This window comes from Fundulus heteroclitus, chromosome 6, assembly GCF_011125445.2.
Source record: "Fundulus heteroclitus isolate FHET01 chromosome 6, MU-UCD_Fhet_4.1, whole genome shotgun sequence".
Taxonomy (NCBI): domain Eukaryota; kingdom Metazoa; phylum Chordata; class Actinopteri; order Cyprinodontiformes; family Fundulidae; genus Fundulus; species Fundulus heteroclitus.
The window spans coordinates 9,614,800-9,628,432 of record NC_046366.1 but is presented as its reverse complement, the minus strand read 5'-3'; the positions used below and the strand labels follow the sequence as shown (position 1 = coordinate 9,628,432).

The 13,633-nt window shown below is 47.6% G+C and overlaps 1 protein-coding gene across 3 annotated transcripts in view; it reads left to right on the top strand.

Moving 5' to 3' along the window:
- Positions 1–724: 724 nt before the first annotated feature.
- The window catches only part of chd8 (chromodomain helicase DNA binding protein 8), a 28,299-nt gene continuing 15,390 nt past the window's right edge, over positions 725–13,633 (top strand). The window contains exons 1-14 of one of the 3 annotated variants that reach the window (XM_012868405.3): positions 725–845; positions 3,077–4,225; positions 4,562–4,864; positions 7,838–7,951; positions 8,036–8,538; positions 8,618–8,729; positions 10,706–10,909; positions 11,024–11,092; positions 11,179–11,234; positions 11,330–11,447; positions 11,534–11,617; positions 11,730–11,867; positions 13,035–13,156; positions 13,259–13,502. In XM_012868405.3, coding sequence (XP_012723859.2) covers positions 3,179–4,225; positions 4,562–4,864; positions 7,838–7,951; positions 8,036–8,538; positions 8,618–8,729; positions 10,706–10,909; positions 11,024–11,092; positions 11,179–11,234; positions 11,330–11,447; positions 11,534–11,617; positions 11,730–11,867; positions 13,035–13,156; positions 13,259–13,502 — 3,114 coding nt within the window. In that variant the 5' untranslated portion in view covers positions 725–845; positions 3,077–3,178. Of the gene's footprint in view, positions 846–3,076; positions 4,226–4,561; positions 4,865–7,837; positions 7,952–8,035; positions 8,539–8,617; positions 8,730–10,702; positions 10,910–11,023; positions 11,093–11,178; positions 11,235–11,329; positions 11,448–11,533; positions 11,618–11,729; positions 11,868–13,034; positions 13,157–13,258; positions 13,503–13,633 lie in introns of those variants that run through there. The other 2 variants (XM_012868404.3, XM_036138007.1) reach the window with 2 other exon arrangements.

Genomic DNA, 13,633 nt, shown 5'->3' with positions numbered 1-13,633 from the left:
TTCCTTACATTACATAGAAACATGTCACAGAAAGAGCAAGACAATAAATTACATTAAAAGTGGAACATACAAAGGACAGTCACATCATCTCCCAGGTATATCTGACCTTTATTTCATAATAGAAACTCCAGCAAATGGTTGTTTTATTCCCAGAACACTAGAGGGCGCCAAACCCCGATTTAGATACTGGAATCGCTGGTGGACGATCATAATGTTGACAAGCTTGTATTAAAATCTAGAATTTGTAAAAAAATAAAATGCATTAGAACGTGGTGTAATATGTAATCATGAGGTCTGCTTTTATAAATCTAAGAAAATAAAACAGAAACAACGTAGGAAGCCAGCATGCTGAAGGTGAGGGCTGATTCCTGAGCTGTGGCCAATGCAGTAAAACGCTAAAAAAAGAAGATACCTTCTAATACAAACAAGTCTGGAGGTCGACTACACTTTGCAAACACATTAAATTACATTTATATTTTTTGGGTAAGTCCTTAAAAGCGGCTGCCTTTCACTGAGAGTAGCTTCAGCTGTAAAACTGAGGCGATGAAGATTACCGAGTCAAATGATCCCAGCTAGGCCGCAGTTATTGTTCTCTCAACCCAACTACGGGCTCTTGTCCCGCCCAAGTTAGAGAGGGGTGGAAATGAGTGATGTCAAGATGAGCCAATAAAAGAGCCGTATTCCGCCGGCCGGGAGAAGACTGGCCAATCAGCGTCAAGCAGCCGCAGTGGGGGCACGCTTTCTGCGCTCTCTCTAGCAAGAAGTTAGTTCCTGCTCTTCCCTGGCCGTTTCCTGTAATCGTACAGTGTTGTGAGACGGAGAAAGCCATGTGTGTCGATGCAAAGGTAAATTTAGCACCCCGAATTTATTACTGTGGGAGTCGAGGCGGTGGTTGGGATGGTTATTTCAAGGTATTTTTGCCGAAAATTGAGACGCAGACCAACCGAAACAGCATTGCGGCCTAACCCGGGTCTGAACGTTGTCGGGCAGTGGTTATTGTGGCACGTTGCTTTGGTTTGGTCCGGTTTGTTGATGGGATTGACGGAGTCCGGCGGACTGAATGGTTGCTAGTAAACCAGAGAAAGGGGACCCAAGAGCCACAGCGGCCCGCCGGGCCGTGTTTTTGACCCCTGTATGTGTCCCCGGCGTCTCCGGCGCTGTGGTAATCGACACATTTTGGTGGCTGTGGAAGCTAATGCTAGCCGACGGGTTTGTAAAGGAGACTGCTACAGGAGCAGGGAGGAAAACATCCTAGCTGTCCAGCATCAGCACCCAGCCTGTTGGACGTCACCTTAAACTATTCCCATTCACAACATTTCTTTAGAATAACACAAAATACGCAGCAACACCGACGTACGTCCACACAGCTTATATCGCCCTTATCGCGCCGACGGAGGGTTTTCTGCTCGTTTTTTTTTTTAATGTATCGAAACATGTTTTATTTCCTCTAGTTTTCAGTGTTTTCGAGGCTGTTCAGAAATAAAGCCTCACGACTGATACAGTGCCTTGCTAAAATACTAACATCTGCTGAACTTTCTCCCAGTTTGCAGCCTGTGGTGGGGGAAACATGACTGTAGAAGTAGAAGTGAAACGAGATCCTTGTTTTGCAGATCTTTACCAATGAAAATCTGAAAAGTGTGGCACGCCTGATGCGTCTTTGTAGAAATACATCTTCCTGCGTTCACAGCTGCCGCCGTTTTGCCGGCCGTCTCTCTGAGTTTTGGTCATATCTGGGGATCCTAGCCTGTTCTCCTGGATCAAGACTTCTGTGAACAGCCCGTTCCCGAGTCTTTGGACTTAGATCTGGGGTCCGGCTGCCCCGCGCATAACTATACGTTGATCTAAAGTTGCTCAGAGTATCGGTCCCCACCTGTCAGCGGATCACCAGCTTCCTGACTGACCGAGGCGAGTCTGTGGAGCATCTCCAGAACCATCAGCCCACCGTCCTCAACAACACCGTGGGTCACCTTCGGTTTCAGGGAACCACTCCCTCATTTTCCATTTTTTTAATAATTTATTTATTTATGTATTTTTGTGGCACTGGTAGCCTTTAATGCAAAGTAGGCTGACAGGAAGGGGAGAGGAGGAAGTTGTACCCGGGACGGCTGCTTCGAGGACTAAGGCCTTCGTATATGGGTGGCCCTGTGCCACCGGCGTGCCCTGGAACCACTCTGTCTCAGGACTTGAGCTGGTCCTCGCATACGGACACTGTTGGCCTTCAGGCCCAGCAGAGAGCCTACTTCCTGTGGAAACTCATGACGCTGCAGCCTCCGGTCACTTTCTGCTCTGCCACCATTCAGTCTGTTGTGCACATCGTGAAAAGGTCGGCTGACATCTTTGCAGACCGCACACATCCTGCACACACACGAGGTTTGGACTTTTACCTTCAGGTCTGTTTCTTCTCTCAGGCTGTCGATCTGATGAACACGGTGGGCACCTTACACCTGGTTACTCAGCCGTGAGAAAAGAAGCATACTTTCACCATGACAATCTCTTTTTTTCTCCCTTTACATATTTACAAAACAACATACACACATATGTACATGTATGTGTTTAGGTGCTTCTTTTAAAGCTTAGATGTGATTGTTTACATATGTAACATCTACACACTGTAGCCAAGGAATCAAACTCCTTGATTGGGCAGACAATCATGGCCAATAAAGCAGATTCTGACTCTAAAGCGTTTGGTTTTGGTTGCATATGCCAGGCCTGTAGTGCTGCTGGAAAGTGAACCTCTGACAGTCTGAGCTTTTCTTCCATGACGGGGACGTATTTTGCTCCGTCTAGCTTTCACCACCTCTGGCCAGCTGTGCACCACGATGCTGCGACCTCCACCGTGCAGAGGATGGGTTTAGGGAGATGTGCCGTGTTAGATTTAGATCTTGATTTCATCCCACCCTATTAAACAGGAGGCGAGGGAGCGTAGTTGATAATTAGGCGACTTCAGAAAAGCAATTGGCTGGAATTTATTTAGGCGTATCAGAGTAAAAGGGGCTTCGACCTTGAAGTTAAACGACGACTAATAGGTGTTTACGTCCTGTCAAAATGTGAACCGCTTGTTTTCTCTGTTTTCCAGCTGTCCACCTAAAGGTTGAGAAGATTTGGACAACTACTGCATCTCTTCCATCTCGGCGTCTTTTAAGCTTTCCGCCCGTCTCCCTGTGCGGAGTGGGCAAAGATGGCAGATCCCATTATGGACCTCTTTGAGGACACCCCCCTGTTTAACCTGGACGCCCTGCCGGACGACTCCTTCCCCCAGGGTTCCTCGGACCCCGTTGAGGAGGCTCTAAAGCTGGCTTTGGGGCAGGCCGTCCCAACAGGCGAGCCCGAGTCCAATCCGGACCTCGCCGCCGGCTCCGGCCTCGCCGTCCCTGTAGCAGCCCCGGTGATGCCGGACCCCGCTCCGCCTCACGTTCCCAGCCAGCAGCCGGTGCCGGCGGGGCCCGTTCAGACTGTTTCCGTAGCTCCGGCCGTGGAAGCTGAAGCGGCAGCTTTCATGACCTCCGCTCCTGCCCCGGTGGAGCCCATGGCCCAGATGCAGGCCCAGACGACCATCGCCGTGGCCAGCAACAGCGCTGGGGTTCCCACCAGCACTGTCCTGCTGAGCTCACCTCTGACTGTTTCCAGCGCGCCGGCCACCACCACCACTGCCACCACGCAGCAGCTGACTCAGATAACTCACCAGCTCACTCCCCAGCAGCTGGCCGCCATCACGCAGCAAGCCGGCGGCAAAATTGTCATTCTCAAAGGCCCCCAGGGCCAGGCCCAGGTGCTGCAGGCCGTATCAGGGGCCACGGGTCAGACGGGCGGGAAGGTCATCCGTCTGTTGTCCGGCACCCCGTTAAAGCCCGGCATGTCCATCCTGCAGGGAGGTACTGTCTTAAATCAGGCTGGCCCAGGACAAGCCCAAGTCAAGGTGGGCGCTGCAGGGGTGCAGCGGCTGCTCCAGTCTGCCAACGGGCCCGTCAAACAGGTGCTGCTCACATCCATGCCTCAGCAGACACAGGGCCAGTCGGTCCAGGTGCAGATTCCTGCCCAGGCACAGATGGCTCAGGGTCAGACTACTGTCCAGGTCCAACCTCAGGCCCAGACCGCCCAGATCCAGGTCCAACCCCAGGCCCAAGCGGTCCAAATCCAGGTCCAGCCTCAAGGCCAGGCGGCTCAGGCCCAGGTCCAAACACAGGGTCAGGTGCAGCTCCAGCCCGCCATGCAGGGCCAGGCACAGGTAAGCATTTCCTCCTCAACGTGTGAAGGCACAGTTTGGCAAAAAGAAAAACCAATGTCTGTAATTACTGTAGAAAACATTTTCCAGATTGAAAAGACTCCATCTGACTTAGTCTGATGCAGAAAAGAAACCAGAACAAACGAGCTCTGCTGAATTATTCATGATTCGTGGAATATACAGATAACCAAACACAATGATCTCAGTGTTTTCCAATTAAATATCCTGAAATAAACAAACACAACTCAGAAACTTTAGTATGATCTGCCCTGCTTGTATTTCCTGCTCCGTCCTCGCCTGGAAGCCATTATGAGTCACATCTAGTCTTTCTGCTTCTAGGGTGGCGAAGCGAAGCGCATCACCCTGGTCCTCCAGCAGCCGGCCCAGACCGGTTCTGCTCCACCTGCGGGTCAGGCTGTCACCGCCCAGCAGCAGGTCACACCAGGAGGTCAGCAGCAGCAGACGCAGGCCCCTGCCAGGCTGGTGCTGGGTCAGCTCCCCAGTGGCAAACTGGTGCTCCAGGGCAGCCAGCTAGCGGCGCTGACCCAGGCCCGGGCTGCAGGTCAGGCCGGAGGACAGCCCAAAGTGCTCACAATTCAGCTGCAAGTGCAGCAGCAGCCCAACCAACAAGGAGGAGTTAAGGTAAGAGAGAGGTTTTAGACCTGGTGTTAAATGTGATCTGATTGTTAGCAGTGGGGACACCTGACATTAGTCTGCCCTAAAGGTCACATTTACGTGCTGATAAACATGAAGCCTCATCACAGAGCGTGCTGTCAGTGGAGCAATCCTCAGGTCTGTTGACGTTTTGTGGAACGGCTCCGCCCACGTGGATCCGGTCCGGGTTCAGATCTGGACAGCTGCTTCAGCTCCAGCCTCTTTAACTCAACTGTATTTTAAATAACGGCGTATGGGAAGGAAAATGGAGGTTAAACAACGGCCGGCTTCACCAACCTTTATAGGAGACGGAAAGATGAGAAGATTCTTTTAAACTGAGAAGAACTCGGACAAGTAAAAGTCGTGCCCGGGCGAAACTAAAACTCCCGTCTGCCCACGTTTGATTATATTTGCATGGAACTAGAGCGATTATTGCTAGAGTCAAAGAATGATGATGGATATTCTGTTTGGATGAATGAGGAGTGCTCCTTGAACAGCGTTGTCCAGTGAGCTCTGGTCCCTCCGATCAGCACAAACTCTTTGACCTCGTTTCCCCTCTGCCCCAGGCTCTGTACCCAGCTACTGCACTCTGTAAAACACACAAAGCTTTGAGGCAGTTCCCCTCAGACCACGGTCAGAGGGGGTCTGGAAATATTCACTGTTGCATCAGTTCAGCAGTCAGACCACGATCCCCCCCCCTAGCCGTGCTGTAGGATCTCCCAGCGTCTGTCCCTAGGCTGAAGGTTTGTGACCAGAGGACTGATAAAAGCCTTTTTGAAATTAGTCGCTGCTGCAGCGTAATGAGAGGTCCTTACAGCATTATCTGCGTTTCTAAAGACACGACTTTGCTCTGGTTTTGAGTTTTTTATGACCTTGTTGATATTCTGCGTTATGATGAGTCGGGATTATATCGATCCGGCGATTACAGGACGGGGCTTGGTGAGGTTTCCATGTAGCGACGTCTGTGCTGATCGTTTTTAGAGCGAGTCGCAGAATAGCCTCTGTTTATCACATGATCAGTCACCTGTCTGAGCAGGGCTATATGCGGGATAAAGGTCTAAAGCTGCCGGCGAGCTGGACGATGTTTTACTGAGGTGTAGCTTTTATACGTTTAATTCTTTAGTGTCTGAGCTCTTGCTGTCGTTTCCATCTCTAAATTGCAGCATTGAGCTCATAAATGGGTTTGCAGCTCAAACAACACCTCAGCAATATTATGTGGTAGTTCAGGTGTATTTAATGCGGTATTACGCTACAGCGGACAGACCTGTTGATACCCGCTGGTTGCTCTGCTGCATAGCTTCACGTTTATTTGCATGTACTTCTGATCTGATTACTGGACCTTTAATGCCAGTTTTAATAGTCGTCTACTTTGGTCTGAACCAACCAGGACGCGTGTAAATGCGAGCTCTGAACGGGGCTTTAGTGAACATCTGCTGCAGTGAAGCCAGCGGCATTCAGGAACAAAGACTGGAGACATATTCTTGGTTTTAACGCATCAACATGCACATGATCACATTTTAGGTGGTGGTACTCTTTCTGGTACAGATGTAGCACCGCCTTCAGTGCCGTTCAGTAACGTTGCCTTCATCGACAAGTATTTTATTTGCTGGTCTGCTGGAGCATCACAGCGGTAGCTGGTAATCGTCTGGGATTCCCTGGGAGGACGCAGGTTTCCTTCTGCATTTCAGCGCTGCGCTCTGATTTGACGAAGACGACAGCGATTGAATACATTGTGCAGCTCTTGTAGGAAGACTAATAAAGCGTTACATATAGCCTTATGGTGTTTCTCGCTCTCAGCTTTGCAATATGAGGAGCTCAAATCTGGGTGTATAATTTTAGCCGGTTTGAACTAATTGTGGCTCTGATGCTGCTGGTTTCCTGCTTCTTCACATCCCTGTAGCTCCTTTTTAATCTGTAGCAGGGCCAGTCTGTGCTGTGCCGCCGCTGTCAGATGGCTCATGCTTATTGAACACTGTAAATGGGTGTCAGCGGCTGCAGGATTCAGCAGGGTTTTTAGCACTAATTCAACATTAACTTGTGTTTTTTTGTGTTTTAATATTAATAAGGTTAGACTCAAATGAAATGGCAGCTGTTGCCTTATGACAATGATGGATGTAAAGCATTAAACCTCTGCAGAACAAAGGTTTAGAAATGTCTCTTTGACTTTGGTAACTTTCTGTATTCAGATCCACAATAAGTGATGGTGCTTTCTGCTAAAGTTTGGAGAGAGAGATAAAAGACTCAGAACTCTGTTATACGGGCGGCGTTAGATTAATCTCGTCTGGCTCCCAAACTTTAGAAGCTGCAAGTTTATTGTTGGTATTTTCAAGCTCTGGGTAATTTTTAAGAAAAGAAAAGGAAGAATGGAAAATATCTAGATTTTCACACTATTTTGTCCGCCCACTTCTCTAAAACAGTAATCCCTTCATCCATTAGCCATCCGCCTAATTGTCCATCAGCCATCCGTCTGTCTGACAATCTATTTATCCACTGCCTATAAAACATCTTTTAGCTGCTCGTCCTTCTTTCTGGTGTCTGCACGTATAAAGCCAGAGTCGGCGCTATAGTTGTTCCATTGAAACAATGAAGTTTTTCCAGTTGAGCCACATCTTCTGCTGCGGCACCAGATTTGTTTTTAGCAGTCTTGGCATCTGATCTGAATGTGAATGAAACTTTCTTCACTAGCGGGTTTCCTGCTGAGAACTTCTGCACTAAAGTCCCAATAGTCTTTAAAGCAAACCGGCTCTGTAGTCGTCCTCCGCTCTTCTTCTGTAAACGTAGTCTGCTCTGTGCAGAATGCAGATAATAGCAGAGCTCAATCAAAATGTACTGCAAATATTTGCTCTTTGACATAAAACGCCTTGAAAGATGTGAGTGTAATTCTAGAAATCTGCATCATTCTTTGCTGCTTTTCTTTAACTCTACAAAGGATTGAGTAACCTGTCCCTCTCATGCTAACAGTACCAGCTGGTGTCGGGAGCTGGCGGCGCCGGCGGCCCGCAGGTGTTGCAGATATCCCAAGGCCAAGGAGGACAGCGGGTGGCCGTCCCTCTCAAAATGCTTCTGCAGCCGCAGGTAGGGCTGATCAGCAGCAGATTTATTTCCGCCTGCGTTGGCGCGTAATGTTTCAGGGAAGCTGAATTTCTGCTCTCCACCCAGACGAGTTCGGCCACATCTTCCGGCGGCACCGTCTCTGTGGTGAAGGTCATCAACCCCTCCACAGCTGCCCCCTCCGCCACGACCACCACCCCGACGCAGGCCATCCGCATCACCAAGGCTCCCGGCGAGCCTGCCGCCGTCCGACGCGTGGAGATCCTTTGCAAGCAGGAGAAGGCGAATCGGATAGTGGCCGAAGCCATCGCCCGGGCCAAAGCCCGCGGCGAGAAGAACCTGCCCAGAGTCCTGAATCAGGACGAGCTCCCGGCTTCCCAGACCTCGCCGGAGATGGGAGGGACTCTGACCATAGTGTCCGCTGCCAAGAAAAAGAGCAGCAGTGGGGGAAGCAAAAAGAAAAGTCTACCTGGAGGCCCCATACCCAAAATTGTTGTAGGGACGGACAAGAAGGGCAAAGTAGTGAAGATATCAGGAGGAACGCTCTCTGTAAGTGGTGGCACGGTGATTCCTGGAGCTGGGAACAAAAGCAAAAGCAAGGCCAAAGCAAAGTAAGTCTATGTTTGGAGACGTGACTTTTGTCATGTTGGCTCTTAGCTGCATCTAAGTTTCCTTCCTTCCTCCCGCCAGCACTATTACCCTGGTAGGAGCAAAGAAAAGAAAGAGAAACGCATCTTCAGACGTCTCTGATGGGGAGCTGAGTCCACCTTCACCGGCCGCACTGGAGGATGACCTGATTATGGTAAAAACCACACGCTCAGCCACAAAGAATCAGCACGTCGCCTTATCAATGTGCTGCTTAGGACCCTGAGAAAATAAGGATTAAAGGGAAATTCCTCAGTAAAACGGGCCCATAGTTTGTGTTGACATTCAGGTTACCTTTTAGGATTTTTTTTTTTTTTGTGACCCAGGCTGTAGGAGAGCTTTTTTCCAGGACAACAAAGTTATTAAAAAATTGTGATTAAATGTGTTTGGACCTAAAAATTACCTTTTTTATAAAAAAAAATTATTTATGAATTTTAATATATTGCCCAAATCCACACCACGTTAAACAAACTCCACCAAAAACACAGCTATCAGAGGCGTTCAAATTATTTTAGTGCAACAGTTTCAGAGACAAAAAAGACTTTATAAACTACATTTATGTGAGGAGGCAGCAGCAGCTGTGTTGTGCCTGTAAGACGGTGCTGAGGGTATGTGGAACATCGTGGCAGCTCTAGCTCTCACTGCTGCCTCAATGCAGACTCCTGAACAAGTGGTGCTTTGGGTAAAGTTGCCATTAAAACAAAAAAAGTCACTTGTTGCTTGTCACTTTTTGAAAGAAAATTGCTATAGGGCTCTGAAAAGTCGCTAAATGTAGCAACAAAGAGTCTAAGTGGGAAACACAGGACTGTCGTCTCTACTTCTCCTTCCCTCTGAGAGCAGCGCAGCACTGTAGCCGCTAGCAGCCTCACAGCCAGACAGGACATACAAGGCAGTGTTGGTTTTTCAAAATAAATTATATGTAACGTTTCATGATATGTAATTTCATTTCAAACTGATTATGGTTGATAGAAGTGTGCAAATATAGGCTAAATATAATATAGGGCATATATATATGTCACATGCTTTACATTGTTTTAACATGTATATTTTTAAAACTTCATTCTGAAGGTGTGGCGGCTTTTATTTATCTGTGGCAGGGCGCTACGATCAATTATTACATGCAGCAGAAACCCTGGCATTGTAACACGGAGCCTAAGGTGGTTGTGACAGACAAGGAGTCTGTGAAGTAGTTTATACTGTCCTAGATTTGTCTTGTTAACATACAACACGTTGTCCAAAGTATAGAGCTGTGCAGTAGCTGCAGGGGGGATAGAAGAAGCTGCATGGAGAAGTTTTTCATTTTAGAAACATCTGATGATTGAGTCTTAGAAGCTGAAGCATCGAAGTATAGTTGTGACAGGATGCCATCTTTGTTTTAAGTCCTTTCCTGAAATGTTCTCATTGCCGACCATTTCATGGTGAGTCAATAGTTGTATCATTACAAAGTAGGAAAAACTGGGAGCAGCAGGACAGCCACAGAACGGTAGGCCAGCACAGACCGAGGGCAGCGGATGCTTCGCTGCACAGCATGCTGACAGTAATGTAAATGTAAAGCACAGCCGCCAGTGGACTCTTCAGCAGTAGAAATGTGTTTTACTGCAGTGACAAATCACACGTCTCTGCCTGGCAGAGTGACTGACGGCTCTGAATTGTCACTTTTTAGGAGAATGGGACTCCCCAGACTGGACAGCAAAGTGTTGAGGTTTGGGGGTGGCCTGTCTCTTCCAACAGGGCTGGAAACGCGTTGGGGTTGTCATTATCTTAGTATTTATTTATTCTAAAATCACCAAAACTCCTAGAAATAAAGGCTTGACATATGTGAAACGAACACGTATGAGTTTAGCTTTCTGAAATAAGTGATGAAAAATGTGAACCTTTTTCATGATATTCAAATTTTTGTAGATCTGTTTGTGTATTTATAGGCAAAAACATCTAAGTTGTCGCTAAAATGTTTGTTAAAGACGTTATACAAGTCAGAATGCTGCAGTGTGAAAAATGAAAAGCAGGAATGGTTGCGACCAACCCTTGGCATCGTGTCTGTAGTGCTGTTTATTTGATGATTTCCAGGAGACGTGGTTCAAGTAAAAAACAAAAAAAAACTTTTAACCTGCTATTCTCTGTTCTGACCAGAAGAGGCGCTCCAACCGGGTGGTGAAGAGGAAGAAGTACACAGAAGACTTGGATATTAAAATCACCGACGACGAGGACGAGCAGGAAGATGTGGACGTAACCACGACTGCGGCCGCCGTCGCCTCCATCAGCGGAGGAGCCGCAGCTCAGCTTAAACAGGAAGTGGCGCTCGATGGGGACGGACAGCCCAGCATGCAGTTCTTTGTGGTGAGTTCCTGAAAGAACAAACCTGTCAGGATGTATGACGGTTCTTGTTGTTCATTTTTTTTGTCTATATGCAGATTTCAACACGGTTTTTGTCTCTCTTTTTTTTTTTTTAAGGAAAATCCGAGCGAGGAAGATGCTGCCATCGTTGATAAAGTCTTGTCAATGAGGATAACTAAGAAAGAGGTTCGTATTCACGTCACAAACACTTTGTATACTTGCTTAGTGTTTATGTTTTTCAATCTTTGCTTAATCTCTGCTCTTCCTATAAGGTTTCTCCGGGCCAGTATACTAATGCCGAGGAGTTCTTTGTTAAATACAAAAACTAGTAAGTCTCCATAGCGCTGTGAGGAAGGCTGGCCTGGCAGCTTTTATCGCTCAGTGTTAAACATTCCCACAACTACTTGATTGTCTCGTTCTCAGCTCATACTTGCACTGTGAGTGGGCCACTCTGGACCAGCTGGAGAAAGACAAGAGGATCCATCAAAAGATCAAGAGGTTCAAGACCAAACACGCACAGATGAGACATTTATTCCAGGAGGTCAGCTTCAGGCGGATTCAGAAACATTTAAATATCCGAGGGAAGTCGGCGAAACGGTGGCCAACGTTGCTTGTTGTTGTCTGCAGGAGGAGGAGCCTTTTAACCCAGACTACGTAGAAGTGGACAGGATCCTCGACGTGTCCCACAGCGTGGACAAGGACAACGGCGAGGTCAGCGACGGCTCACCAAATGCGTCTAAAGCCCGTTTGTCTCTTCTTGACTTCATGAAAGTGTGATATTTTCAGCCAGTTAATGCTTCTCTGCCTCTCTGATCTGCTCCAGCCCGTCATCTACTACTTGGTGAAGTGGTGCTCTCTGCCGTATGAAGACGCCACATGGGAGCTGAAAGAAGACGTCGATGAGGGAAAAGTTGAAGAGTTCGGCAAACTCCAAAACAGACAGCCTCGCCTGAAGAGAACGGTGAGTGGTCTGCCAGCGCCTCCTCCAGCACATCTGGGCTTTTAAAGTCATCTTTAAATTTACTCGAGTCGAATTCTATGTTTGTATTCAGAAAGAATTAGAACATTTTGACAAAAGCGGGGAAGTTGTGTATAAGTGGACTAAAATATACAAGAATCAACTGTAAAACATGGAATATGGCCAAATGTGTTGCCAGATGTGACTTGAGCATTTAGGTTTTTTCCACTAACAACCTTAAGGGTTTTTCCTCTCAATAATAATGGTGATGATGATGATGATATTAATGATGATGATGGAGCATCCAAAAAGCTTGTTATTGGTGGACTTGGCTTCCCGTCTGATTTAGAGGTCTCACTCAGCTGAGGCTCGTCTTCTCCTGGCTGACAGCCGCTGGGTGAGACCAGATCACAGCGCCGCCACACACCCAGATATGGGTGCTTAGTCTTTGACGCAGGAGAACAGCGCCCTGTGTAGCCTAAGTTTACTTTGAAGTGTTTCCTTAATTGTACTTTGCAAGTTGTTCAAATTACTCCAGATGAGTTTAAATATTATTTGTGTTAAACCCTCTCTACTACGGTTTTCTTTAAGGACTTTGTTTTGACAGTGGGGAAGTATGATATTACTATCACTTTCCTTGGCTAAAGCTATTTAAAGGTAGAGTCGGCAATTTTTCCGGAAGCTTCCCCAAGTCCCTTTTTTTTTAATTTGCACAAGACCGTCTTACCTTGCTCTTCTGCTCCTCAGGGGGATCATGTGAAATAAATCTCCCAAATTCCCTCTGGTCTTATTTCTCCTGAGGCCTTCCTCTTCTTCTCATAAACTTGTTCAAAGTATACGGTGAGAACAGCATAGCTACAATAAAAAGGCTAACACAGAAGCTAACCGCTAAGCTAACAGGATACTCTTTGGTGCGAAAGGCAGTGATTGGGCAGAACTGTTACAGGTTTGCAGCTGCCACAAAGATTTATGTTTTTGTTTTACCTCCTTTTTCTGAATAGATGTATTGACTCCTTTCAGGACGGAAGGACCATTTTACGCAGTAGAACAAAAAGTGTTTCTGAACAGGATTACCAACTTTAACTGTTCAGACACGATACATGTACCATTAGGACGTTTTGGCAACGCTAATTATTCTCCTAATTATATTTTCTACTTTGCTCTCCTCAGGTGCGACCTGCAGCCAGCGCATGGAAGAAGTTGGAGGAGACCCGGGAGTACAAGAACGGCAACACGCTCAGAGAGTATCAGCTGGAGGGAGTCAACTGGCTTCTGTTTAACTGGTACAACAGGTAATTGCCAAACACGCTCACGGGTTTACGGCTATCTCCACCGGCATTGTGGTCCCGTACTCCATCGCCTACGGACTCACCCTCTCGTGTCTCTCCTTTCAGGCAGAACTGCATCCTGGCAGACGAGATGGGTCTGGGGAAGACCATCCAGTCCATCACGCTGCTGTCAGAGGTGTACAACGCTGGAGTCCAGGGCCCCTTCCTGGTTATCGCTCCCCTCTCCACCATCACCAACTGGGAGAGGGAGTTCGCCACGTGGACCAACATGAACGCCATAGTGTACCATGGAAGCCTCGCCAGCCGACAGATGATCCAGCAGTATGAGATGTACTGCAAAGATGATAAGGTGTCTGACGTGCTTACCGCTTGTAGGACGGGTGTTGTTGATTTTCTGCATGCGCGTGTCGAAGAAGTCTGCTACGAGTGTGTTTATAAAGGAGGGAAAAATCAGCGCAGCCCTTAAACACATTTGTTACT